Source organism: Numenius arquata, chromosome 3 (assembly GCF_964106895.1).
Source record: "Numenius arquata chromosome 3, bNumArq3.hap1.1, whole genome shotgun sequence".
Classification (NCBI taxonomy): domain Eukaryota; kingdom Metazoa; phylum Chordata; class Aves; order Charadriiformes; family Scolopacidae; genus Numenius; species Numenius arquata.
This window is the reverse complement of record NC_133578.1, coordinates 37,709,225-37,734,726: the sequence shown is the minus strand read 5'-3', so window position 1 is coordinate 37,734,726 and position 25,502 is coordinate 37,709,225. Positions and strand designations below refer to the sequence as shown.

The following is a 25,502-nucleotide window of genomic DNA, read 5'->3' as shown; positions in this document are numbered from 1 at the left end:
CCAGGCACTGAGGAACGGGGAGGAAGGGGGGGGATAGTGCAGAGGAAGGGGATAATCCCGCAGGACCATACTCCTCCTCTCTCCGCTCTCCTGCCGGCCGGCTTTTGGGAGCTTTTTGGCATTATGGGCGGTTTACTTGGGTCGGGAGCCCAGACTCTACTTTAAGCGGCCCTTCAGTCGTTGTGTAGAAATGTGGTCACCAGTTGCAGGTCAGAGTTCGTTCCGTGCTGAAAAATTCCCCTGGAAACTGACATTTGGTCTGTCTGGCTGCTGCTCTACAGGACCGTTGCAGGCTTGAATTCGGCCTGAATTCCTGTAGCTTTGTAACTTCCTAGAAATGAGCTCAACTTGTCGAATAAACTCAAGTGTATTCAATGGAGTTTGGCTAAATTCTTCCAAGTAAACTTAAGTTTAAAAGATGTTTTAAATATGGCAGTTTTGGTGCAGGAAATGTTGTGTTTACAGGGAAGGTAAGAGGATCCTCTCCTAATGCTGCTGATTTCTTTGGGATGAATTCTAAAAAGTCACCTACAGATTGTCAGACTTGTTCCTAAGATGGTGGTATCCTAGGTCTGTTTTCTTCTCTGAGCTGTCTGAGTGAGTCGTTGACAGCTTCACTGATTAATTTGACGTCATGGGCGATCTTAGCTCTTGCATTAGATCAGTTGGCATAATCGAAATAGCTGACGGTGTTAGTGTGCTAGTCATTCTGGAGGAGAAGCTGAGAATTAACATGCAAGACAATTGTAGATATTCCTGTCTTGCAATTTCAAGCAGAATTGGACTCGATGATCCCTATGGGACCCTTCCAACTTGAGATATTCTAGGACTGGTGGTCCGTGGGTCTCCTGCTTCTTCATCTTGGCCGCACTTTCCCCCCTCCACCGTATTCCCCCCCCATCCCCTCCAGCCAAATAAAAGTCTCTGAGGGACATATTTCTGAAATTGAAGATAATCATGTGAATTTCACCTGACTGTTTTTAAAAGGGTTTATTCCAGCCTCAGAGTATCAACTCCAGAAAAGGGGGAGCAGTCGGATACTAACACAGGCCTCCCCAAAGGTGTGGTTAAGTATGTCCCTGTAACTGAAAACTTGCTGGGAGGAGAGTGCTTTGTAGAATCCGCTGTAATACTTCTTGGATGTGTTTGGGGTTATTTTGGGTTTGGTTTTTATTAGTGTGAGGTTTTTTACCCCTTGGGGTGAACACACAGAAGGTGTTGCAGAGATAGGTCAAGGTTTTCCAGTCGGTTTAATTCCCTGCTCTCCTGGAAGTCCCAGAGTTTTGCAAATGGGAGAGCGGCTGCCTTAACTTCATCCTGTCTAAATGCAAGCTCATCCCTGCTCTCAAGAGTTTCCATTTTACTTGACTACAAGATTAATGGGAGGGGAAGGAATTTGGAGAGTGGGAATGTGGCAGCCTGTGCAATGTCTGCGTGCACTGTGGTAGGGTTCTTTAGCATGTAGAATGTCTTGAGTCTTAAAAGCCTTGCTTTTGCCTCTCGGCTGGAGGGGAGTTAGTCTCTGAGACAATTAAAATCCACCTCCAACCTGCCTTAAAGCAGGAAGGTGTAGCTATGCTCGGAACTGTTTTAAAAGTCCGAGTGGGTGCGACAGTGACTATAGGGGGTTACTAGGAGGTCTGAAAGTTTTAGATGATTCTTGTGTAAGGCAGCAGGTCGTGAAACGTGTGTGAAATTCTTACCTAGAACATTCCAACCTGAAGAGTTTGGTGGGCCTGATGATTTTGTAAACCCCCCGTGAAAGAATCAAGAGTCTTTCCCGGCAGAATTTCCTGTTGAAGTTTCAAGAACGTGTAGCAGTGGAGTAAAACTCCAAGACTTCTCAGGCTCTTTTTTCCTTTTGATTGCAGAAGGATCTCCCTCACTTCCATTAGCTCCTATTCGTATTAATAGATTTGATCCTCCACCAGTTAGAAGTCTGCATGATGAATTATCTGATCTTGGACTTGGATCAACGCCTCTAAGCTCAAGAATACCAGTAAGTGGCTTAGCTACTGACTTGTTCTTAGCAGAAGATGTGAGGTAGTTCAGTGCTTCAGTGAATTCTTTTAACTCGTTTGTGTCAACTGCTGCTCTACTTTGCCCAGCTGAGCAGTCAAGCACGAGTGGGTTCAAAATGTGAGTAGCTGCTAACACTGGAAGTATTCTTCCCTACAGTGCTGTTGCACTAAGAGGAAACGAAAGTGAACGCTGAGGATTACAAGTGGGGATGATGTTCTCATGATTTCTAACCTTTTAGACAGTGAAATTCAGATGCTGGTGACCTATACCAATACCTAAAGCTACTTGGTTTCTCAAAGCCTATGGGACTGCTGTTAGGTAAGGGATTTTGGGGTTCCTGTTTCCTAAAGCTCACCCTAAGCCTACCTAAGCTTTCTTCTTGTAGACCTTGTAAGGCTTGGTAGTCAGCTGGAAATGCCAGAATGTGAGAGCTGAGGCTCCTGCATGTCCAGACTCTGCTAGGCTGTGTGCTGGAATGTAAAAACACTGTCAAATAACTTCTCATGAGTACCTTTTAATCATCTTGTACTAAATATACATGGGAATGTCTGTTCTTACTTGCCTGATGCTCAAGTTCCTTGGAAATGATCGCTGCTGATCTGGGAAGTGTACCTGTGAGAATGATTTGTCACACTTTCTGTGTTTTCATGCAGCCCAACTTTTTTCTAATATGGAGCCATGGAACTATGCAACCAAATCCTGGACCAGGTAGATATCCTGTCCAAATAGAAAATTGACTTTCTTACTGCTTTCCTCAAGAGACAACAATCTTTACATTAAAGCTGCATCAAATCCTGCTAATTTACAAAGGAGTTGCATCTTTCTTTACTAACTTTTCAAAAGAGATGTGGATGGTAATGGGGAATTGAATGGGACTGACTGAATTGCAATCAGCTTTACTTAGTCCCTCTTCAACATGTGCTGCTGAACTGAGCGCAGAGGTGGCTGTAGTTGAGTGAAGGCACTGAGCTGGATGGGTCTCCTTCCATCTTTGTAAGGTTTCCTATCTTCTGTATGAGCCCGTGGCTTCTTGCTTCTTTCTTGTTCCTCTTGGGAGTCTGTGTTCAGCTGCTGGTGTTCAGGGCTGAAGGGGAAAGCGGGGCTGTGAGTCACAAGTCTTCCTAGTGTGCTTGCAGATGAGAAGGTTGGGTTGATGTACTGTTTGTCTGTGTCTGCAACTAAGTCTCTCCCAGGGTCTTCCATAAGCAAGTGAAATGCTTGAGACTGACTTGATTCTTTCAGTTTAGGCTCCTAAGCAAAATTGATGTCTGTCTGGCAAAAGTGATTTGTTAACGAATGCCGTTTCAATTTAACAGCTCCAAGTATGCTCAGTCCTGCAAGTGCGTGGCAGCGAAGGAGCATGACTCTGTCTCCTGCTCAGCCAGATCGTTTTTATGCTCCAGTTTATTCTCGAAGAGCAGAGGATCAACTTGACGGCAGATGGGTAACTGTATATGGGTAAGTGGATTTCCAAAGTATAGGAAAAATCATAGGTGTAATCTTGGCAACATGTGGGAAGAGGTACTTGGGCGTTGCTGTTGTCTGGCATTCCTAGGTTCTGCCGGAAATACAGCTGTGGTTAAAGTCAGTAAATGCACCTCTGTTAGCGAAGCACCTGAACATAAGCTGCCTGTTATTTTTTTCAAGTTAGAAAGAGAGTGTTCTTCAAGTGGCTGCTTCTAAAACGGCATGAATTCCCTGGTCTCTTTTGGATATCTAAAACCCCTTCCTAGGGTTCTCTTGTAGCACCAGCCTTCATAAACTACTCATTGTAACTTTTTGCATATTTTTTTTTTCATCATTCAGGTTTAGTCAAGCATCAGCTTCCTACATTCTTCATCAGTTTGCTCAGTATGGAAACATATTAAAGCACGTGGTATGTCTTAGATTGGGATTCATTTCTGGAAAGGTTCTGGCTCCTTCTTTAAAAGGCTGAATGTCACAGTGGTGCCTTAATCTCCTCTAGATGTCCAACACAGGAAACTGGATGCACATTTGCTATCAGTCTGAGCTTGAAGCCCGCAAAGCCTTGAGCAAAGACGGAAGAATTTTTGGTGACTGCATCAGGATTGGTGTCAAGCCGTGTACAGATAAAGTGAGTTAACAGCTGCTCGTATTTAAGTAGAAGGCGCTCTGCTTTTGGTCTTCCGCTTTATTTGCCCCGACATCTTTTATTTTTTCCTTTTTGAATTGCAAATTGCCTGGGCAGTTAAGTTCAGTAGGTAGAGTCTCCTGTACCTTACACGAGTTTTTCTGAAGTGTTTGACAGGGCTTCCTGCTGAGAAGGGTCACGCGTGGAAACCTCTGTGCTGCTCGGAAGTTCTAGTGCACAGGATGGTGTTGCTGCACCAGATCTGCAGTGGAAGCACACAATAGGAGACGCTTGAGCTCAAAGAGTTTCCTAGGCTGGAACTGGTGGCATCTAAGGCCTGCCGTAGATACGTGGTGGCAGATGGAGACTGTTCTTGCTCCTAATTGTCCCTCGTTCCTCATTTATATGGGACTCTTCATGGGATTTTGGCTCTTGTGTTTATCCTGGTCCATTTGATTGAGAATTTGTGAGCAAGACACCCTGCCTCCACCGAGCCACCTTCCTTTCTTTTCCATAGTGGTTGGGGTAGGGCTGGCTGTATTTCAGGCTAATTGGTTTTTAGGACTGCCTTTTAGTACTTGTTTACATTATATTTATTCCTCTTTTTAAGAGTGTGATGGAAAGCTTTGCAAGAAGCGCTACATCTTCAATGTCTTCAGTTTTTACTCCACATACACAACCAGTCGCCAGCGCACCAGTACAGCCTGCAAACCGTATGACAAGGTTTCCCACGATGAGACCTCTTGCACCAGCACGTAAAGGTTACTCCAGTCACTATCAGGTAATTAAAGGGAAAGGGAAGCGTGTGTTTCTTTGTGCTGCCTCCTCTTAGCTGTATGAGGCTGTACGCGCATTAACCTCAGTGTGAGCTTAGCCCTGATGATCTCCTCCTGTCATTTCCTTAAAGATGTGCTTCAAGTACAAACTCGCTCTGTTCAGTCTAAGAAATAATAGTAAATAACAATAATGGTGATAATGATAATAATAGTAATAAAATAAAGAAATGAATTTTCTTTCACGTTTCCAGAGGTCTTGAAAATCTTTCAAACATACTTTGTCAAAATATAGCAGCACTTGGGAGAAGAAAAAGCCGTGGGGATTTGAAAAAGCATTAAGTGTGATAACGAATGCTCTTTTTTTTCCCTTGTTCCTCTTTCTCCTTTCCTTCTAGGTGTTTTTGAAAAAACAGACTCCTAGGAAAGGTGAGAGCATTGTATCTAAAGCACTGGAATCTGTGTTTGGCTGGTAATATACAGGAGGACTCAACACACTAAGTTGGTGGCAATGTAGACATGGTTTTAAAAAATCAGCAAGTTTAAATAAAGAGCTTTTTTTCCCATTTGTGCTCCGATTGCCTGATTCTAGAAAACCTGTCAGCAATTACGTTTTTTCCTCTGTAATTACTTTTTGTAAATTTCTTCCCAGTAAGTTGGAAATGTTTAAAGTGGCAGCTTTATTTACTGATGCCTTTAATCTTATTGTTTGTTTCTTTTTTTTTTTTTTTTTTTATTTCTGGAAAGGTGTTGTGCTCCTTGGAGGAAGAATCCTATGCCCAGCTGGCTCCTCGGGACAGGGACTGTTCCTAGTATTTGCCGTTTTGTTAGCATTCTTTGCTATTTTATAATTATCTCTGGAAGAACCTTCAAAACTCATAGCAACCTTTTAACTCTGTGATTTATGAATAAAGCTAGCTTGTTCTTTAAACAAGTGTGAGGTTTCTTAGGAGTGCAAAACACAGCCCCATACTAGCTACTATGAAGACAATCAACTTCCATCCCAAACCAGTGTTGTCCCCAAACAGGTGGGATTGTTTACCCCGTGTGGAAGGCAATGACACACAGAGTGGTGGAGGTGTTAGCTACTTATTAGCAGAAAAGGGGCAAGGGGGTATTTCCCCAAAGCTGGCCCGCCCAGCATTGACACAATCATTCAGTTGTACATTTTAAGTTACCATAATTAACATATTCCTTGTTCATCAGCTTTTTACTGGTGCTCACAATTCCTGGTCTTGAAGCTGGTTGGTGTCAAATGTGGTCATCTTCAATTAAAGGGGCAGTGTCTCTTAATTGTCCTGTGCTGGCTCAATGGGTGGGGGTCTTCAGGTGGAGGTGGGTATCCTAACTTCTAGAAGAGTGGCTTTCATATTCCAATTAGTTGCTAAGTTCCCCCCCAGGGAGCATTTCATGAGGTATAGCCAAGTTTCTTGGACAATCAGCCCGCTGAGGGTTGGGGTACCTGGTTTTAGGTCCGTTTGTTCCTTCTCTCCCATTGTCTTGTCAAGAACTCTTGACCCAAATGACTGACAGAGTTAGTCATAGAGGTTTGGATGCCACCAGCACAAAGGTATTGGCCGAATGATGATTTTTTTTTTCTCTCCTAAATTGAACTTCCCCCACCGCACCCCCCTTGAAGCTTTCTGTTGGAGGTGAGCGTCTTGGGTAACCGTGTGTGTCATGGAAGCTCCTGGTCTTTGAGATCAAGGTCTCTTTTGTCTGGGAAGAGAGCAGCTTTTTCTCCAGTCCTCTGGAAACTACAGGCAACTGTTACTGCTTTGATTTGTGGCTGTGTTAGTGTGGATCCGCAGTGGCATTTCAGTGTGGGTCAGTCGGGTGTTTGCCAGGTGAAAATCCAGTCGTGCCGATTTCCAGGCTTTGCTTCCCAGTGCAGGGTGCTCTCAAAGGTCTTCAGCTGCACTTCTCTCTGCAAATCTCTTCTGAAACTTCCTCTTTAAAAAAAAAAAAAAACAACAAACATCGTCTTTGCTGCAAAGTAACAAGGTTTTCTTGCAGAAGGTGCTGTCTCGGCTGGCCGGTACTTTGAGTTACTGGGCTTTCCCACCGAGTGCTCTTAGCTCTCCTTTTAAAGTTTGCCAATTTGATGTGTTTGCTGTGTAGGATTGCAGCGGTGGATAAGATCGTGCTGCTGACTTCAGTGAAACTGAGGGAAGGCCTGCAGTATTTTCCAGGCTTGCACTAGGACAGCACGTAGTATCACGTGTCAATCAATGAAATGGAGTTAGAATTGTCCATCCTAACGGGCCATTGATTTTGAGGTGCCACGGTTTCTCTTTCTTTGTAATTGAATTGTGCTTGTGAACATATGAAAATGTTCATTTGCAGACTGAAGGTCCTGAAGTAAAAACTGCAGAGAGGTCACCCTTGTATACAGGCTAGAGGACAGTCTAATATTAACGAGACTACTTTTTCCAGATGACTATGGCATTAACAGCGGAGCTTGCCAATATATGGAATCGTATAGGTTTTGTTCTTGGTAATGGTAAATCGAACACCAGCAAGAAGACATTAATTGTTGTTGCTGTGCGTTTCTTTAGACTTGCCAGCTTTCCGGTTTCTAGCAAAGGTGGTAGCTCTTTAGAATGAGGAGTATCAAACTGCTTTCCCTGCAGGTAAATTCTAGGCGGGGGAGAGGATGAATTTACATCTTGACTTAAAGGCTTAAAGCGTCTTTCTGGAAGTGAATCTACTGTTGTTCCTAGATATTTGCCTCATTCAGAATATAAAATGTGCTTTATGTATTTGGTTACAGAGACAACTAGCCTCATAGATGGATATACAGTGATTAGCTGCGAGATTAGTATTTTAATGGAGGAGGTGGTGGGAGTGACTGTCTTTTTGGGTTTGACCGTTTAGTCCTCAGCGAGCGTCCTACTAGGTGAGTCTTGAAACGTTTTTTGAGCTCTCTATAGAATTGCCACGAGGGAAGGTCCTGAAAGACCTAGACTGATGGAATGGGGTGAGTTGGAAGGGACTCGTAAGGATCGTGGCGTCCACCTCCTGACACTACAGCTGTAGCTCTAGTACAGGTTATATATTATTACTAGTGGCAGCGCAGTGGTGGCAGCTGGCATTCTGGTGCCCCAGGAGAGGAGAACAAGTTGATTTGCAGGAGCTCAGGCTGTCACAGCGTAACAAAACGGGATGCAGGAGCAGCTGCAGAGCTGCTGTATTTCTGGGAGACTTTTGTGGCCCCTGACCCTAGATGGGCATCTAATGGACCTTGAGCAAGGTGATGTGTGTCTACCAGATATTCAGGGTGTTATCGGTGGAATACGTCGTATGAGACAGACCAGGAGAAGTATAGTGATTTATTCAGAAACAACTAAAGCAATTTGCAAGGCGTGAAGGACAGTCTGAACAAGGGATTGGGAAGCGTTTCTGCTGTACAAATATCGATCACCAAAGTCCCCTAAACCACACCGAGTATTGGAAGCTTCTACTGCGGTGTCTGCTGCCGCTGCGGGTGCACTGGGAAAGCGTAAACCTCTGCCTTGAATCCCGCTTTGGGACACGACTATTAGCCAGGGTGCGCTCCGACCCTTAACACCTCGCACCGAAAGCACCGAAAACACCAAACCCCCTCAATTCGCCGCCGCCCCTCCCCGGCCTCGCGCCCTCTGCGCCTCGGCCCCGCGCCGCCGGGCCCCGGCCGTTGGGCCCCGCGCGAGCCGCTGCCGGCGGCCGTTGGGCGGCGCGAGGCGCCTCAGAGGTGGCTGCTGCCCGGCCCAGGCTGCCCGGCTCTGCCCCCCGCCGCGGCCCGGCCGCTTTCGGGAGCTTTTTGGCGGTAGCGCAGGAGCCGAGGCGATGGCTCCCGGCGCCCCGCTCTCTCGGAAGGCAGGAGCCGATGGGCGCTTTCTGCCCGAGTTCCTGATGGGCGCGTTACCCGACGCAGTGGGTCGCCCCGTACCCGATTTGCGCGGCCGCACAGTCAGCGTGTGGGAATTTTGGGCGCTGCTTGCAGGTCAGAGTCTGTTCCGTGCTGAAAGAGTCTCCTGAGAGGGGACGTTTGGTCTGTCTGGCTGCTGCTCTACAGGACCGCTGCAGGCTTGAATTCGGCCTGAGTTCCTGTAGCTTTGTAACTTCCTAGCAATGAGCTCAACTCGTTGAGCGATCGGGGAACTCAAGCGTGTTCTCTGGGGTTTGGCTAAAACCTGCCAAGTACGCTGAAGTTTAAAAAGTGTTGTCAACGTGGCAGTTTTGGTGCAGGAAGAGTTGCGTTTACAGGGAAGGTCAGAGGAACCTCTCGTAAGGTCAAATCAGTTCATCCAGCTCTTCACAAGTCAATTGCGAGAACGGCCATCAGTGCTTTCTCTCTGTTTCAAACAGACACGTCTGCTGGCAGCCGAAAAGCAGCTCGTGCAAGCTGCTGGTTTCTTTGCGATGAACTCTAACAAGTCACCTACCGATTGTCCGGCTTGTAACAGCTGGATGGAGAAGAACTACAAGCGACTCCTTACTCAGCAACCAGTTGTTTCAGTTACAACAACTCAGTAACTGGTTGTATTCCCAGGCTTGATGCTTGCTGTAGCTGGGCTGGAGTAGTGACTTTTCCCAGTTGTAAATGCTAATCCCTTTCCAGCTGCCTACTTGTACTGACTAGAAGCAGCCCTTTCCCATGTTCCTGAGATGGTGGTATCCCAGGTCTGTTTTCTTCTCTGAGCTGTCTGAGTGAGTCGTTAACAGCTTCACTGCTTAATTTGACGTCATGGGTGATCTTAGCTCTTGCATTAGATGAGTTGGCATAATCGAAATAGCTGACGGTGTTAGTGTGCTAGTCATTCTGGAGGAGAAGCTGAGAATTAAAGAACATGCAAGACAATTGTAGATATTCCTGTCTTGCAATTTCAAGCAGAATTGGACTCGATGATCCCTATGGGACCCTTCCAACTTGAGATATTCTGACTGGTGGTCCGTGGGTCTCCTGCTTCTGGATCTTGTCCGCCCTGCTCCCCACCTCAACCCTATCCCCTGCCATCCCCCTCTGGCCAAATACAACCCTCTGATGGAAATATTTATGAAATTGAAGATAATCATGTGAATTTCACCTGATTGTTTTTAAAAGGGTTTATTCCAGCCTCAGAGTATCAACTCCAGAAAAGGGGGAGCAGTCGGATACTAACACAGGCCTCCCCAAAGGCGTGGTTAAGTATGTCCCCGTAACTGAAAACTTGCTGGGAGGAGAGTGCTTTGTAGAATCCGCTGTAATACTTCTTGGAGTGTTTGGGGTTATTTTGGGTTTGGTTTTTATTAGTGTGAGGTTTTTTACCCCTTGGGGTGAACACACAGAAGGTGTTCAGAGATAGGTCAAGGTTTTCCAGTCGGTTTAATTCCCTGCTCTCCTGGAAGTCCCAGAGTTTTGCAAATGGGAGAGCGGCTGCCTTAACTTCATCCTGTCTAAATGCAAGCTCATCCCTGCTCTCAAGAGCTTCCGTTTTACTTGACTACAAGATTAATGGGAGGGGAAGGAATTTGGAGAGTGGGAATGTGGCAGCCTGTGCAATGTCTGCGTGCACTGTGGTAGGGTTCTTTAGCATGTAGAATGTCTTGAGTCTTAAAAGCCTTGCTTTTGCCTCTCGGCTGGAGGGGAGTTAGTCTCCGAGACAATTAAAATCCACCTCCAACCTGCCTTAAACCGGGAAGGTGTAGCTATGCTCAGAACTTCTTTAAAAGTCCAAGTGGGTGTGACAGTGACTATAGGGGGTTACTAAGAGGTCTCAAAGTTTTAGATGATGTTTGTGTAAGGCAGCAGGTTGTGACACGTGTGTGAAATTCTTACCTAGAACATTCCAACCTGAAGAGTTTGGTGGGTGTATCTGGTTCTTTTAGAGAGATTCCAACGTAGAAACGAGAGTTCACATGAAAAACAAAATGTTAACTCTGCTTTATTGTGAAGCCTTGATAAGCAATTCCCAAATGCACCAAAAAATACTTAGGAGTTTTACCAACAACCAAAAGTTACTTTAGGAGAGTTTAACCAAGAAACCACAGTTACTTAGAGTTTTACCAACGAACAGCAGTTATTTAGGAGAGCCTTGCCAACCCAAAGATAGTAGCAGCACCGCCGAGCAGCAGGATGGCGAGGAGCCCCATGGGTATGGTGGGGGGGAGGTAGGCACAGCACCTTCAGGGCGTCCCCTGTAACTTCAAAGTGCGCTCGTGTCTCTCTCTCCCACTGCCCAAGACAGCCCCCTTATATCCTGCACCGGAGCGAGTGGGAAAGCACCAGCTCGGGTCGCTGCACGCGTGGCCAGTGCATGCAGTGAGCCTCCCAGACTCGTGCTCCGACTGGGCTAACAGCGGCTTTCTGATACGCGACCACATTGTTGCATCTTCTTCTGGTTGTTTTCCTTCTCTGAAGGTCAGGTTCTCATGGGTACGCACATAGTTTGGCAACAACAATACTGAGTTCCCTTGTTTTTCTCGGCGCGTGTACTGGACTTAGTTTGCCTAGTTAGTTTCCATCGTGTCTCACCAGGGCCATCCTCTATTGTCCCTGACACAGTGGACCAGGTGGTTTTGTAACCCCCCAGTGAAAGAAACAAGAGTCTTTCCTGGTTGAATTTCCTGTTGAAGTTTCAAGAACAAGTAGCAGTGGAGTAAAACTCCCAAGATTTCTCAGGCTCTTCATTTGTCCCTTTTGATTTTAGGGTTATCTCCCTTACCAGCAGTAGTCCCTACAGATGAAGAGAGACGTGATCCACCACCAGTTAGAAGCCGGTATGATCTTGGCCGTGGATCAGTACCCCTCGGCTCATCAACACCAGTAAGTGGCTTTGATACTGGCAAAAGTGCCCAGTGAGTCTTCAGCTCATGCTGTTGCTTAGTCTGGTGGCTTGGTGTGCCTGTTCCTGTGTGGCTTGAACGCGAGCTGCAGTTGTGGAGCTGTCATCTCCTGGTTTTGCGTTTCGGTACTGTAGAGAATGACAAATGCAAATCCTGCCTCTGCTGTGCTTTGTCCATGACAAATGCAGACTTGTTGCAGCTTTTCCCCTTCTTGTTAATGTATTGGGCTGCTGATGGACAGAAGGGTCCAAATACGCGTTATCTTTTCTTTTAATGGGCACTAGAGGCGTTTACTGAAGGGATTTTTGGGTTCCTGTTTCCTAAAGCTCACGCTAAGCCTACCTAAGCTTTCTTCTTGTAGAGCTTGTAAGGCTATAGTAGTCAGCTGGAAATGCCGGAATGTGGGAGCTGAGGATCCTGCGTGTCCAGACTCTGCTAGGCTGTGTGCTGGAATGTAAAAACACTGTCAAATAACTTCTCATGAGTACCTTTTAATCATCTTGTACTAAATATACACGGGAATGTCTGTTCTTACTCTGAAAAGTGAGGAGGACCTTAAGGCAACCAGTTAATGTTCTTGCCTGATGCTCAAGTCCTTGGAAATGATCTCAGCTGATCTGAGAAGCGTACCCGTGAGAATGATTTGTCACACTTTCTGTGTCTTCCTGCAGGCCATGAAAAAAACCTCTTCTCTAGGACGGAGCCCGTTGGTTGGAACTATGGCATCAACTCCTGGACGAGGTAGACGTCCTGTCCAAATAGATAATTGACTTTCTTACTGCTTGGCCTAACAGACAAAAATCATGACTGTTGTTGAAGCTGCATCAACTCCTTGCAAATTTACGACGGAGTTGTGTCTTTCTGTACTAACTTTTCAAAAGGGATGTGGATGTGAAATACTTTTCCACTCTGACTGAATTGCAATCAGCTTTACTTAGTCCCTCTTCAAAATGTGTTGCTGAACTGAGCGCAGAGGTGGCTGTAGTTGAGTGAAGGCACTGAGCTGGATGGGTCTCCTTCCATCTTTGTAAGGTTTCCTATCTTCTGTATGAGCCCGTGGCTTCTTGCTTCTTTCTTGTTCCTCTTGGGAGTCTGTGTTCAGCTGCTGGTGTTCAGGGCTGAAGGGGAAAGCGGGGCTGTGAGTCACAAGTCTTCCTAGTGTGCTTGCAGATGAGAAGGTTGGGTTGATGTGCTGTTTGTCTGTGTCTGCAACTAAGTCTCTCCCAGGGTCTTCCATAAGCAAGTGAAATGCTTGAGACTGACTTGATTCTTTCAGTTTAGGCTCCTAAGCAAAATTGATGTCTGTCTGGCAAAAGTGATTTGTTAACGAATGCCGTTTCAATTTAACAGCTCCAAGTATGCTCAGTCCTGCAAGTGCGTGGCAGCGAAGGAGCATGACTCTGTCTCCTGCTCAGCCAGATCGTTTTTATGCTCCAGTTTATTCTCGAAGAGCAGAGGATCAACTTGACGGCAGATGGGTAACTGTATATGGGTAAGTGGATTTCCAAAGTATAGGAAAAATCATGGGTGTAATCTTGGCAACATGTGGGAAGAGGTACTTGGGCGTTGCTGTTGTCTGGCATTCCTAGGTTCTGCCGGAAATACAGCTGTGGTTAAAGTCAGTAAATGCACCTCTGTTAGCGAAGCACCTGAACATAAGCTGCCTGTTATTTTTTTCAAGTTAGAAAGAGAGTGTTCTTCAAGTGGCTGCTTCTAAAACGGCATGAATTCCCTGGTCTCTTTTGGATATCTAAAACCCCTTCCTAGGGTTCTCTTGTAGCACCAGCCTTCATAAACTACTCATTGTAACTTTTTGCATATTTTTTTTTTCATCATTCAGGTTTAGTCAAGCATCAGCTTCCTACATTCTTCATCAGTTTGCTCAGTATGGAAACATATTAAAGCACGTGGTATGTCTTAGATTGGGATTCATTTCTGGAAAGGTTCTGGCTCCTTCTTTAAAAGGCTGAATGTCACAGTGGTGCCTTAATCTCCTCTAGATGTCCAACACAGGAAACTGGATGCATATTTGCTATCAGTCTGAGCTTGAAGCCCGCAAAGCCTTGAGCAAAGACGGAAGAATTTTTGGTGACTGCATCAGGATTGGTGTCAAGCCGTGTACAGATAAAGTGAGTTAACAGCTGCTCGTATTTAAGTAGAAGGCGCTCTGTTTTATGACTTTCTCTTTATTTGCCTCAACATCTTTTATTTTTTCCTTTTTGAATTGCAAATTGCCTGGGAAGTTAAGTTCAGTAGGTAGAGTCTCCTGTACCTTACACGAGTTTTTCTGAAGTGTTTGACAGGGCTTCCTGCTGAGAAGGGTCACGCTTGGAAACCTCTGTGCTGCTCGGAAGTTCTAGTGCACAGGATGGTGTTGCTGCACCTGATCTGAAGTGAAACCACACAATAGGAGACGCTTGAGCTCAAAGAGTTTCCTAGGCTGGAACTGGTGGCATCTAGGGGCTGCCGTAGATACGTGGTGGCAGATGGAGACTGTTCTTGCTCCTAATTGTCCCTCGTTCCTCATTTTTATGGGACTCTTCATGGGATTCTGGCTCTTGTGTTTATCCTGGTCCGTTTGACTGAGAATTTGTGAGCAAGACACCCTGCCTCCACCGAGCCACCTTCCTTTCTTTTCCATAGTGGTTGGGGTAGGGCAGGCTGTTTTTTGGGCTAATTGGATCCTGAGCTAGATCGTTCAAATAATAATGCTAGATAATAAAGGTTGAAATCCTGCTATTTAGTACTTGTTGACATTATATTATCCCTCTTTTTAAGAGTGTGATGGCAAGAAGCTCTACATCTACATCCGTTGATGGCACAGCAGTACAGCACATAAATCATACGACAAGGTTTCCCACAATGAGACCTCTTGCGTGTAAAGCTTGCGCCAGTCACTATCAGGTAATTTAAGGGAAAGGGAAGCGTGTGTTTCTTTGTGCTGCCTCCTCTTAGCTGTATGAGCCTGTACGCACATTAACCTCAGTGTGAGCTTAGCCCTGATCTTCTCCTCCTGTCATTTCCTTAAAGGTGTGCTTCAAGTACAAACTCACTCTGTTCAGTCGGAACAACAACAATAATAATAATGGTGATAATAATAGTAAAAAAATGAAGAAATTAAGTTCATTTCATGTTTCCAGAGGTTTTGAAAATCTTTCAAACGTCTTTTGTCAAAATATAGCAGCACTTGGGAGAAGAAAAAACCCTGGGTATTTAAAAAAGCGCTAACCGATGATCTTTATTTTCTCTCTTCCTCTTTCTCCCTTCCTTCTAGGTGTTTTTGGAAAGACAGACTCCTAGGAAAGGTGAGAGCATTGTATCTAAAGCACTGGGATATGTGTTTGGCTGGTAATACACAGGAGGACGTAACACACTAAGTGGGTCAGGGTTGGAAATACGCCACTGGCATCCGTGGTTAGTTGTATGACTACCAGTGGCAGTGTTTTAACTTACATCCCACCTGTTGTGCCTTCAGTTAATTCAGCAGAGATGTAGCTTGCACTTTAAATGATGGCAACGTAGGCATGGTTTTGAAAACGGAGTAACTGTAAATAGAAGAGCTTTTTTCCCATTTGTGCTCCGATTGCCTGATTGTAGAAAACCTGTCAGCATTGACATTTTTCCTCTGTCCTTAATTTCTGTAAATTTCTTCCCAGTAAACTGGAAATGTTTAAAATGGCAGCTTTATTTACTGATGCTTTGAAACTTATTGTTTGTTTGTTTCTTTCTTTCTTTTTTTTTTTTTTTTTTTTCCTACTGGAAAGGTCTTGGGCTCCTTGGAGGAAGAACACTATGCCCAGCTGGCTCCCGGGGAAAGGGACTGTTCTTAGCATTTGTGATGTCAATGTTTTTGCTAGCATTTGTTGCTGTTTTATAATTATCTGCTGTTGTAAATGCATCATGTTCTAAATGTCATAGCAACCTTCTAACTCTTTGTTTTATAGATAATGCTAAATAAAGTTTTTCTTAGGTTGTTTTTTCAACAGGTGTGAGTTCTGTTAAGAGCACTGCAAATGGTCTTTCCTAACTCTTTAGTATGATGCCGCCAAATGTTTGCTGAAGTGTGATCAGCAGAGCAGATGCTGCTGATTTTTACTGAAGTAGTACCAATGGGAAGGGGAAGAGCAAAAGTGAGGAAGAACTCGTGGGTTGAGATAAAGACAGTTTAACAGGTAAAGCAAAAGCCACGCACAAAAGCACAGCAAAACAAGGGATTCATTCACCGCTTCCCAACGGCAGGCAGGTGTTCAGCCGTCTCCAGGAAAGCAGGGCTCCATCACGCGTAGCGGTGACTCGGGAAGACAGACATCCTCACTCTGTACACCTCCCCCTCCCTCCTCCTTCCCCCGGCTTTATACGCTGAGCCTGACATCCTATGGTATGGCTTATCCCTAAATGCATACGGAAGGAGTTGGAGCCCAAGCCGGTAGTTTGGCTGACGTATTTTACCCCAAAGTACCAGATTTTGAAGTGTGCTAAGTTGGTGCTTTTTCCCCCCGGTTGTTTGCCTCAGTCTCTTGCTTCTCATAGCTTGAGGAATGCTTTTACTGATAGGTCATTGCAGCTTCCTGTAGAGGAAAAGCACTTGGGAGCAGCGGATGTTGTTTACTTGGTTCTGGAAGTAGTAAGTAGGAGGAGAAGAGAGTTCAGAACAGGTAAGTGTGCGCACTTCCGGACAGCATCATGAAGAAATTTTTCTGAGGTGGCTTCTGCTGGTAAAGACTGCTGGTTAAGACTTCACACGTTGCCTTAGTGTTGAGCACTAGTTAAACCCCGGCATCGATGGTTTGGGTTTTCTACGTATGAGAATGTTCCGGTCCCACGCGGCACAAACCACCACACAGCTTTGTTGCAAAGTGTGCCTGATAATATCGTTATTAATTGTATGAGTGTACAGGGGCCGTGTGTGAAAGGGCGGAGGATGTGGAGAATGACATGTCTGAAGGGTCTCTGAAATGCGTGGAAGGTCTTCAAGTAAACCTTTTCAGGGCTAGCTCCTGTTGTTAGTATCAAAGCGTAACCAGTCCTGTCAACTTTCTGTTAGTGTTTATAAATGAGAGTTCAGTTGGTGAAGTTACCTTTAGAAATGAATACGTAATTAAAAGCCCTGTGAATGACTTTTGGTCTTCTTTTATGGATTTCTTTGACTCAAGTAGGTTGATAGTTCTGTAGTGTGGATTACCCAGTTATTATTAAGAGACTCTTTGTTTTGAACCCTGAAGATGGTCCAAAATTGTTTATGGGGTACAGGGCTGTAGCTTAATTGTGCTGTCTTGTTCCTGTTTGGATTCTGTGTCCCGCTGCTGGTGTTCTAGGGTTGAAGGGGAAAGTAGGGTTGCGAGTCCTAAAACTCCCTGGCATGCTTGTTTGTCTGTGCCTGCAAATAAATCTCCACTAAGCTGTACGAGGAGAGGTTCCTATAACCATCTCCTGAAAAGAAGTGCTGCTGAATTCCGGCTGTCTGGAGGCTTAGTAACTGAGCAAACTGGTCGTCGCGTCCAGGCAGGTCACGCATCGAACACGCTGAACATTGTCTGATTTGCCTCCTCGTATGGCTCCAATCAGTCCACTTCTCAGCTGCTTCACGTAATTTCTCAGAAAGCGCCGACGGACTTTCTTCCTATAGTTTAGAGGGATTCTTTGGGTTTGGGACCCCACACTGTATTCCAGATAGTATTAGCTCCTGAGACTGCTCCAGTTCAGCCTCTCCCAGCCCAGCATTCGCATCCCAGTCTGGATCCTCCCCCAAAGGCAGGCACTGACGAGGATTCTCCTGCTGCTCCTTTTTCCTCCCTCTTCTTTCTAATCTAACGCCGTTCTCCTTTCCTCTGCAGGCAGAAAGGCATTTGAGAAAGCCTGCGTATCTCCCCAGTTAGGGTTGTGAGTTAATGGAATAGTTTCTGAGAGCTGATGCCTTCCTTCGGGGCCTAAAGTTCCTGATGGGCTCTTTACCCGATGCGGTTGTGGGAGATGAACTCGGGTTTTGCTTCAGCCACGTTGTGGGTTTTGGCCATTTGGCACGGAGAGGGATGATGTATGGAGGAGGTTGGTTGCTGGGGGCGTGGGTAGGATCGGGTAACTTAGGAGAACAACTCCTCAAAAGGAAAGAGAGTGGATGGAGCCTGTGACAGGCTCACCGATGGCGAAAGAAAGTGAGCCCTGAAGTACCGAAGCAATGGGAGAAGGGACAGGAAGGTATAAATACCTGAACTTCTGTAACTGGGTGTGCCTCTTTTGGGGAGCGGGGGGGGATCCCGACTCAGCTGACTCATTCATTTTGTTTTAATAAATTTTTATCTTTGCTCCGAAGCCTTTGTCCTCTTTGCGTTTTATTCGTGAGCGAGCGTTTCTCACAATGTGGGGGCTCGTCGGGGATCAGCACCCCTGTTTCTGCAGGACGGGGCAGCGAGAGCGGAGAGGCGCGCCCGGCTGATTTCAGCGGTCTCCAACCTACTGTCTCGTTCCGTGAAGGGCAGCGGGTCCTGTCCGGAGGGAGGACTCTCGAAGCAAAGAAGAAGGGGGAAGGAAGAGCTGATGAATTGACGGAACCGAGTTACGCGCGGCAGCTGGTAATTTCTGTGCACGGGACCCGGGTCAGAAAACCGACTGTTCGGTATTACTCGGGCGGCTGGGAGAGCGGGGCTGAGAGTGTGTGAATGAGACGCAGAATTATCTGCGAAGCCAGTGTGGAGCCCTTCTAACCGCAGTTCCGCTCCTCCGTGAGGAGACCGGCCGGAGAAGGGGCGAAGTGAAAAGGTTCCAGGTGAACGGTGTCCGTCGGGAAACAGAGATAATGGGAAATAGGCCTAGGAAAAGGGATTTTAAGAGAAAAAGAAGGATCCAAGGATCCCTCCTCGAGCATTCCACCTCACAGTCCTTAAAGGTGATGCTTGGGAATTGGGGGCAAGGTTGTACCCGGGGAAAAGACAATGGGATATAGGCCTAGTATAAGAAAAGGACGGTACGGTACTGTGTGTTTGAATGGGTTAAAGAACCCATTAGGTCTGACCCATTGCATCGGCCAAAGTTTGGGTCCAGGGAAGATTGGGTTTGTCAGGCTCTGAATTCATGTGTAAATAGTAAGAAGCCTGCAAGTCAGGAGGAAAGCGAATGTGCTTTTTGTTGGAGAGGGTCTCGCACCTTATATACGGCAAAGGATCTTGCGGAAAAGAAAGGGAAAAAGGAAGAAGAAAAGTGGGAGCCCCTAGATAATCTACCACCCCCATACGACCCCAGGGATGAACCCCATGACCAGGCACTGAGGAACGGGGAGGAAGGGGGGGGATAGTGCAGAGGAAGGGGATAATCCCGCAGGACCATACTCCTCCTCTCTCCGCTCTCCTGCCGGCCGGCTTTTGGGAGCTTTTTGGCATTATGGGCGGTTTACTTGGGTCGGGAGCCCAGACTCTACTTTAAGCGGCCCTTCAGTCGTTGTGTAGAAATGTGGTCACCAGTTGCAGGTCAGAGTTCGTTCCGTGCTGAAAAATTCCCCTGGAAACTGACATTTGGTCTGTCTGGCTGCTGCTCTACAGGACCGTTGCAGGCTTGAATTCGGCCTGAATTCCTGTAGCTTTGTAACTTCCTAGAAATGAGCTCAACTTGTCGAATAAACTCAAGTGTATTCAATGGAGTTTGGCTAAATTCTTCCAAGTAAACTTAAGTTTAAAAGATGTTTAAATATGGCAGTTTTGGTGCAGGAAATGTTGTGTTTACAGGGAAGGTAAGAGGATCCTCTCCTAATGCTGCTGATTTCTTTGGGATGAATTCTAAAAAGTCACCTACAGATTGTCAGACTTGTTCCTAAGATGGTGGTATCCTAGGTCTGTTTTCTTCTCTGAGCTGTCTGAGTGAGTCGTTGACAGCTTCACTGATTAATTTGACGTCATGGGCGATCTTAGCTCTTGCATTAGATCAGTTGGCATAATCGAAATAGCTGACGGTGTTAGTGTGCTAGTCATTCTGGAGGAGAAGCTGAGAATTAACATGCAAGACAATTGTAGATATTCCTGTCTTGCAATTTCAAGCAGAATTGGACTCGATGATCCCTATGGGACCCTTCCAACTTGAGATATTCTGACTGGTGGTCCGTGGGTCTCCTGCTTCTTCATCTTGGCCGCACTTTCCCCCCTCCACCGTATTCCCCCCCCATCCCCTCCAGCCAAATAAAAGTCTCTGAGGGACATATTTCTGAAATTGAAGATAATCATGTGAATTTCACCTGACTGTTTTTAAAAGGGTTTATTCCAGCCTCAGAGTATCAACTCCAGAAAAGGGGGAGCAGTCGGATACTAACACAGGCCTCCCCAAAGGTGTGGTTAAGTATGTCCCTGTAACTGAAAACTTGCTGGGAGGAGAGTGCTTTGTAGAATCCGCTGTAATACTTCTTGGATGTGTTTGGGGTTATTTTGGGTTTGGTTTTTATTAGTGTGAGGTTTTTTACCCCTTGGGGTGAACACACAGAAGGTGTTCAGAGATAGGTCAAGGTTTTCCAGTCGGTTTAATTCCCTGCTCTCCTGGAAGTCCCAGAGTTTTGCAAATGGGAGAGCGGCTGCCTTAACTTCATCCTGTCTAAATGCAAGCTCATCCCTGCTCTCAAGAGCTTCCGTTTTACTTGACTACAAGATTAATGGGAGGGGAAGGAATTTGGAGAGTGGGAATGTGGCAGCCTGTGCAATGTCTGCGTGCACTGTGGTAGGGTTCTTTAGCATGTAGAATGTCTTGAGTCTTAAAAGCCTTGCTTTTGCCTCTCGGCTGGAGGGGAGTTAGTCTCTGAGACAATTAAAATCCACCTCCAACCTGCCTTAAAGCAGGAAGGTGTAGCTATGCTCGGAACTGTTTTAAAAGTCCGAGTGGGTGCGACAGTGACTATAGGGGGTTACTAGGAGGTCTGAAAGTTTTAGATGATTCTTGTGTAAGGCAGCAGGTCGTGAAACGTGTGTGAAATTCTTACCTAGAACATTCCAACCTGAAGAGTTTGGTGGGCCTGATGATTTTGTAAACCCCCCGTGAAAGAATCAAGAGTCTTTCCCGGCAGAATTTCCTGTTGAAGTTTCAAGAACGTGTAGCAGTGGAGTAAAACTCCAAGACTTCTCAGGCTCTTTTTTCCTTTTGATTGCAGAAGGATCTCCCTCACTTCCATTAGCTCCTATTCGTATTAATAGATTTGATCCTCCACCAGTTAGAAGTCTGCATGATGAATTATCTGATCTTGGACTTGGATCAACGCCTCTAAGCTCAAGAATACCAGTAAGTGGCTTAGCTACTGACTTGTTCTTAGCAGAAGATGTGAGGTAGTTCAGTGCTTCAGTGAATTCTTTTAACTCGTTTGTGTCAACTGCTGCTCTACTTTGCCCAGCTGAGCAGTCAAGCACGAGTGGGTTCAAAATGTGAGTAGCTGCTAACACTGGAAGTATTCTTCCCTACAGTGCTGTTGCACTAAGAGGAAACGAAAGTGAACGCTGAGGATTACAAGTGGGGATGATGTTCTCATGATTTCTAACCTTTTAGACAGTGAAATTCAGATGCTGGTGACCTATACCAATACCTAAAGCTACTTGGTTTCTCAAAGCCTATGGGACTGCTGTTAGGTAAGGGATTTTGGGGTTCCTGTTTCCTAAAGCTCACCCTAAGCCTACCTAAGCTTTCTTCTTGTAGACCTTGTAAGGCTTGGTAGTCAGCTGGAAATGCCAGAATGTGAGAGCTGAGGCTCCTGCATGTCCAGACTCTGCTAGGCTGTGTGCTGGAATGTAAAAACACTGTCAAATAACTTCTCATGAGTACCTTTTAATCATCTTGTACTAAATATACATGGGAATGTCTGTTCTTACTTGCCTGATGCTCAAGTTCCTTGGAAATGATCGCTGCTGATCTGGGAAGTGTACCTGTGAGAATGATTTGTCACACTTTCTGTGTTTTCATGCAGCCCAACTTTTTTCTAATATGGAGCCATGGAACTATGCAACCAAATCCTGGACCAGGTAGATATCCTGTCCAAATAGAAAATTGACTTTCTTACTGCTTTCCTCAAGAGACAACAATCTTTACATTAAAGCTGCATCAAATCCTGCTAATTTACAAAGGAGTTGCATCTTTCTTTACTAACTTTTCAAAAGAGATGTGGATGGTAATGGGGAATTGAATGGGACTGACTGAATTGCAATCAGCTTTACTTAGTCCCTCTTCAACATGTGTTGCTGAACTGAGCGCAGAGGCGGCTGTAGTTGAGTGAAGGCACTGAGCTGGATGGGTCTCCTTCCATCTTTGTAAGGTTTCCTATCTTCTGTATGAGCCCGTGGCTTCTTGCTTCTTTCTTGTTCCTCTTGGGAGTCTGTGTTCAGCTGCTGGTGTTCAGGGCTGAAGGGGAAAGCGGGGCTGTGAGTCACAAGTCTTCCTAGTGTGCTTGCAGATGAGAAGGTTGGGTTGATGTACTGTTTGTCTGTGTCTGCAACTAAGTCTCTCCCAGGGTCTTCCATAAGCAAGTGAAATGCTTGAGACTGACTTGATTCTTTCAGTTTAGGCTCCTAAGCAAAATTGATGTCTGTCTGGCAAAAGTGATTTGTTAACGAATGCCGTTTCAATTTAACAGCTCCAAGTATGCTCAGTCCTGCAAGTGCGTGGCAGCGAAGGAGCATGACTCTGTCTCCTGCTCAGCCAGATCGTTTTTATGCTCCAGTTTATTCTCGAAGAGCAGAGGATCAACTTGACGGCAGATGGGTAACTGTATATGGGTAAGTGGATTTCCAAAGTATAGGAAAAATCATGGGTGTAATCTTGGCAACATGTGGGAAGAGGTACTTGGACGTTGCTGTTGTCTGGCATTCCTAGGTTCTGCCGGAAATACAGCTGTGGTTAAAGTCAGTAAATGCACCTCTGTTAGCGAAGCACCTGAACATAAGCTGCCTGTTATTTTTTTCAAGTTAGAAAGAGAGTGTTCTTCAAGTGGCTGCTTCTAAAACGGCATGAATTCCCTGGTCTCTTTTGGATATCTAAAACCCCTTCCTAGGGTTCTCTTGTAGCACCAGCCTTCATAAACTACTCATTGTAACTTTTTGCATATTTTTTTTTTCATCATTCAGGTTTAGTCAAGCATCAGCTTCCTACATTCTTCATCAGTTTGCTCAGTATGGAAACATATTAAAGCACGTGGTATGTCTTAGATTGGGATTCATTTCTGGAAAGGTTCTGGCTCCTTCTTTAAAAGGCTGAATGTCACAGTGGTGCCTTAATCTCCTCTAGATGTCCAACACAGGAAACTGGATGCACATTTGCTATCAGTCTGAGCTTGAAGCCCGCAAAGCCTTGAGCAAAGACGGAAGAATTTTTGGTGACTGCATCAGGATTGGTGTCAAGCCGTGTACAGATAAAGTGAGTTAACAGCTGCTCGTATTTAAGTAGAAGGCGCTCTGCTTTTGGTCTTCCGCTTTATTTGCCCCGACATCTTTTATTTTTTCCTTTTTGAATTGCAAATTGCCTGGGCAGTTAAGTTCAGTAGGTAGAGTCTCCTGTACCTTACACGAGTTTTTCTGAAGTGTTTGACAGGGCTTCCTGCTGAGAAGGGTCACGCGTGGAAACCTCTGTGCTGCTCGGAAGTTCTAGTGCACAGGATGGTGTTGCTGCACCAGATCTGCAGTGGAAGCACACAATAGGAGACGCTTGAGCTCAAAGAGTTTCCTAGGCTGGAACTGGTGGCATCTAAGGCCTGCCGTAGATACGTGGTGGCAGATGGAGACTGTTCTTGCTCCTAATTGTCCCTCGTTCCTCATTTATATGGGACTCTTCATGGGATTTTGGCTCTTGTGTTTATCCTGGTCCATTTGATTGAGAATTTGTGAGCAAGACACCCTGCCTCCACCGAGCCACCTTCCTTTCTTTTCCATAGTGGTTGGGGTAGGGCTGGCTGTATTTCAGGCTAATTGGTTTTTAGGACTGCCTTTTAGTACTTGTTTACATTATATTTATTCCTCTTTTTAAGAGTGTGATGGAAAGCTTTGCAAGAAGCGCTACATCTTCAATGTCTTCAGTTTTTACTCCACATACACAACCAGTCGCCAGCGCACCAGTACAGCCTGCAAACCGTATGACAAGGTTTCCCACGATGAGACCTCTTGCACCAGCACGTAAAGGTTACTCCAGTCACTATCAGGTAATTAAAGGGAAAGGGAAGCGTGTGTTTCTTTGTGCTGCCTCCTCTTAGCTGTATGAGGCTGTACGCGCATTAACCTCAGTGTGAGCTTAGCCCTGATGATCTCCTCCTGTCATTTCCTTAAAGATGTGCTTCAAGTACAAACTCGCTCTGTTCAGTCTAAGAAATAATAGTAAATAACAATAATGGTGATAATGATAATAATAGTAATAAAATAAAGAAATGAATTTTCTTTCACGTTTCCAGAGGTCTTGAAAATCTTTCAAACATACTTTGTCAAAATATAGCAGCACTTGGGAGAAGAAAAAGCCGTGGGGATTTGAAAAAGCATTAAGTGTGATAACGAATGCTCTTTTTTTTCCCTTGTTCCTCTTTCTCCTTTCCTTCTAGGTGTTTTTGAAAAAACAGACTCCTAGGAAAGGTGAGAGCATTGTATCTAAAGCACTGGAATCTGTGTTTGGCTGGTAATATACAGGAGGACTCAACACACTAAGTGGTGGCAATGTAGACATGGTTTTAAAAAATCAGCAAGTTTAAATAAAGAGCTTTTTTTCCCATTTGTGCTCCGATTGCCTGATTCTAGAAAACCTGTCAGCAATTACGTTTTTTCCTCTGTAATTACTTTTTGTAAATTTCTTCCCAGTAAGTTGGAAATGTTTAAAGTGGCAGCTTTATTTACTGATGCCTTTAATCTTATTGTTTGTTTCTTTTTTTTTTTTTTTTTTTATTTCTGGAAAGGTGTTGTGCTCCTTGGAGGAAGAATCCTATGCCCAGCTGGCTCCTCGGGACAGGGACTGTTCCTAGTATTTGCCGTTTTGTTAGCATTCTTTGCTATTTTATAATTATCTCTGGAAGAACCTTCAAAACTCATAGCAACCTTTTAACTCTGTGATTTATGAATAAAGCTAGCTTGTTCTTTAAACAAGTGTGAGGTTTCTTAGGAGTGCAAAACACAGCCCCATACTAGCTACTATGAAGACAATCAACTTCCATCCCAAACCAGTGTTGTCCCCAAACAGGTGGGATTGTTTACCCCGTGTGGAAGGCAATGACACACAGAGTGGTGGAGGTGTTAGCTACTTATTAGCAGAAAAGGGGCAAGGGGGTATTTCCCCAAAGCTGGCCCGCCCAGCATTGACACAATCATTCAGTTGTACATTTTAAGTTACCATAATTAACATATTCCTTGTTCATCAGCTTTTTACTGGTGCTCACAATTCCTGGTCTTGAAGCTGGTTGGTGTCAAATGTGGTCATCTTCAATTAAAGGGGCAGTGTCTCTTAATTGTCCTGTGCTGGCTCAATGGGTGGGGGTCTTCAGGTGGAGGTGGGTATCCTAACTTCTAGAAGAGTGGCTTTCATATTCCAATTAGTTGCTAAGTTCCCCCCCAGGGAGCATTTCATGAGGTATAGCCAAGTTTCTTGGACAATCAGCCCGCTGAGGGTTGGGGTACCTGGTTTTAGGTCCGTTTGTTCCTTCTCTCCCATTGTCTTGTCAAGAACTCTTGACCCAAATGACTGACAGAGTTAGTCATAGAGGTTTGGATGCCACCAGCACAAAGGTATTGGCCGAATGATGATTTTTTTTTTCTCTCCTAAATTGAACTTCCCCCACCGCACCCCCCTTGAAGCTTTCTGTTGGAGGTGAGCGTCTTGGGTAACCGTGT

At 45.3% G+C, this 25,502-nt stretch overlaps 3 protein-coding genes across 3 annotated transcripts; all 3 read left to right on the top strand.

Annotated features, from left to right (window-relative positions):
* The first annotated feature begins 634 nt into the window (after window positions 1–634).
* LOC141463453 (nucleoporin NUP35-like) lies at window positions 635–5,363 on the top strand. Its single transcript, XM_074145838.1, has 6 exons — window positions 635–746; window positions 3,339–3,480; window positions 3,829–3,898; window positions 3,989–4,117; window positions 4,725–4,895; window positions 5,286–5,363. Exons 1-6 carry the CDS (start codon window positions 635–637, stop codon window positions 5,361–5,363), a joined length of 702 nt encoding a protein of 233 aa, XP_074001939.1.
* Window positions 5,364–8,715: 3,352 nt separating this feature from the next.
* On the top strand, window positions 8,716–18,350 carry LOC141463452 (nucleoporin NUP35-like). The gene is made up of 9 exons (XM_074145836.1): window positions 8,716–8,872; window positions 11,559–11,674; window positions 12,366–12,435; window positions 13,045–13,186; window positions 13,535–13,604; window positions 13,695–13,823; window positions 14,473–14,598; window positions 14,969–15,042; window positions 18,005–18,350. The coding sequence occupies exons 1-9, from the start codon at window positions 8,716–8,718 to the stop codon at window positions 18,348–18,350; spliced, it is 1,230 nt and encodes a 409-aa protein (XP_074001937.1).
* Window positions 18,351–19,578: 1,228 nt separating this feature from the next.
* LOC141463451 (nucleoporin NUP35-like) lies at window positions 19,579–24,304 on the top strand. Its single transcript, XM_074145835.1, has 6 exons — window positions 19,579–19,690; window positions 22,280–22,421; window positions 22,770–22,839; window positions 22,930–23,058; window positions 23,666–23,836; window positions 24,227–24,304. The coding sequence occupies exons 1-6, from the start codon at window positions 19,579–19,581 to the stop codon at window positions 24,302–24,304; spliced, it is 702 nt and encodes a 233-aa protein (XP_074001936.1).
* Window positions 24,305–25,502: the final 1,198 nt, after the last annotated feature.

Excerpts from the sequence above, each read along its gene's own strand:
- LOC141463453 (XM_074145838.1), top strand. The coding sequence starts at position 635 with ATGGGCGATCTTAGCTCTTGCATTAGATCAGTTGGCATAATCGAAATA. Across the intron at positions 747-3,338 it reads AATTAACATGCAAGACAATT|CTCCAAGTATGCTCAGTCCT; the intron begins GTAGATATTCCT and ends TCAATTTAACAG. Across the intron at positions 3,481-3,828 it reads AGATGGGTAACTGTATATGG|GTTTAGTCAAGCATCAGCTT; the intron begins GTAAGTGGATTT and ends TTCATCATTCAG.
- LOC141463452 (XM_074145836.1), top strand. The coding sequence starts at position 8,716 with ATGGCTCCCGGCGCCCCGCTCTCTCGGAAGGCAGGAGCCGATGGGCGC. Across the intron at positions 11,675-12,365 it reads CCCTCGGCTCATCAACACCA|GCCATGAAAAAAACCTCTTC; the intron begins GTAAGTGGCTTT and ends GTCTTCCTGCAG. Across the intron at positions 13,187-13,534 it reads AGATGGGTAACTGTATATGG|GTTTAGTCAAGCATCAGCTT; the intron begins GTAAGTGGATTT and ends TTCATCATTCAG.
- LOC141463451 (XM_074145835.1), top strand. The coding sequence starts at position 19,579 with ATGGGCGATCTTAGCTCTTGCATTAGATCAGTTGGCATAATCGAAATA. Across the intron at positions 19,691-22,279 it reads AATTAACATGCAAGACAATT|CTCCAAGTATGCTCAGTCCT; the intron begins GTAGATATTCCT and ends TCAATTTAACAG. Across the intron at positions 23,059-23,665 it reads TCAAGCCGTGTACAGATAAA|AGTGTGATGGAAAGCTTTGC; the intron begins GTGAGTTAACAG and ends CCTCTTTTTAAG.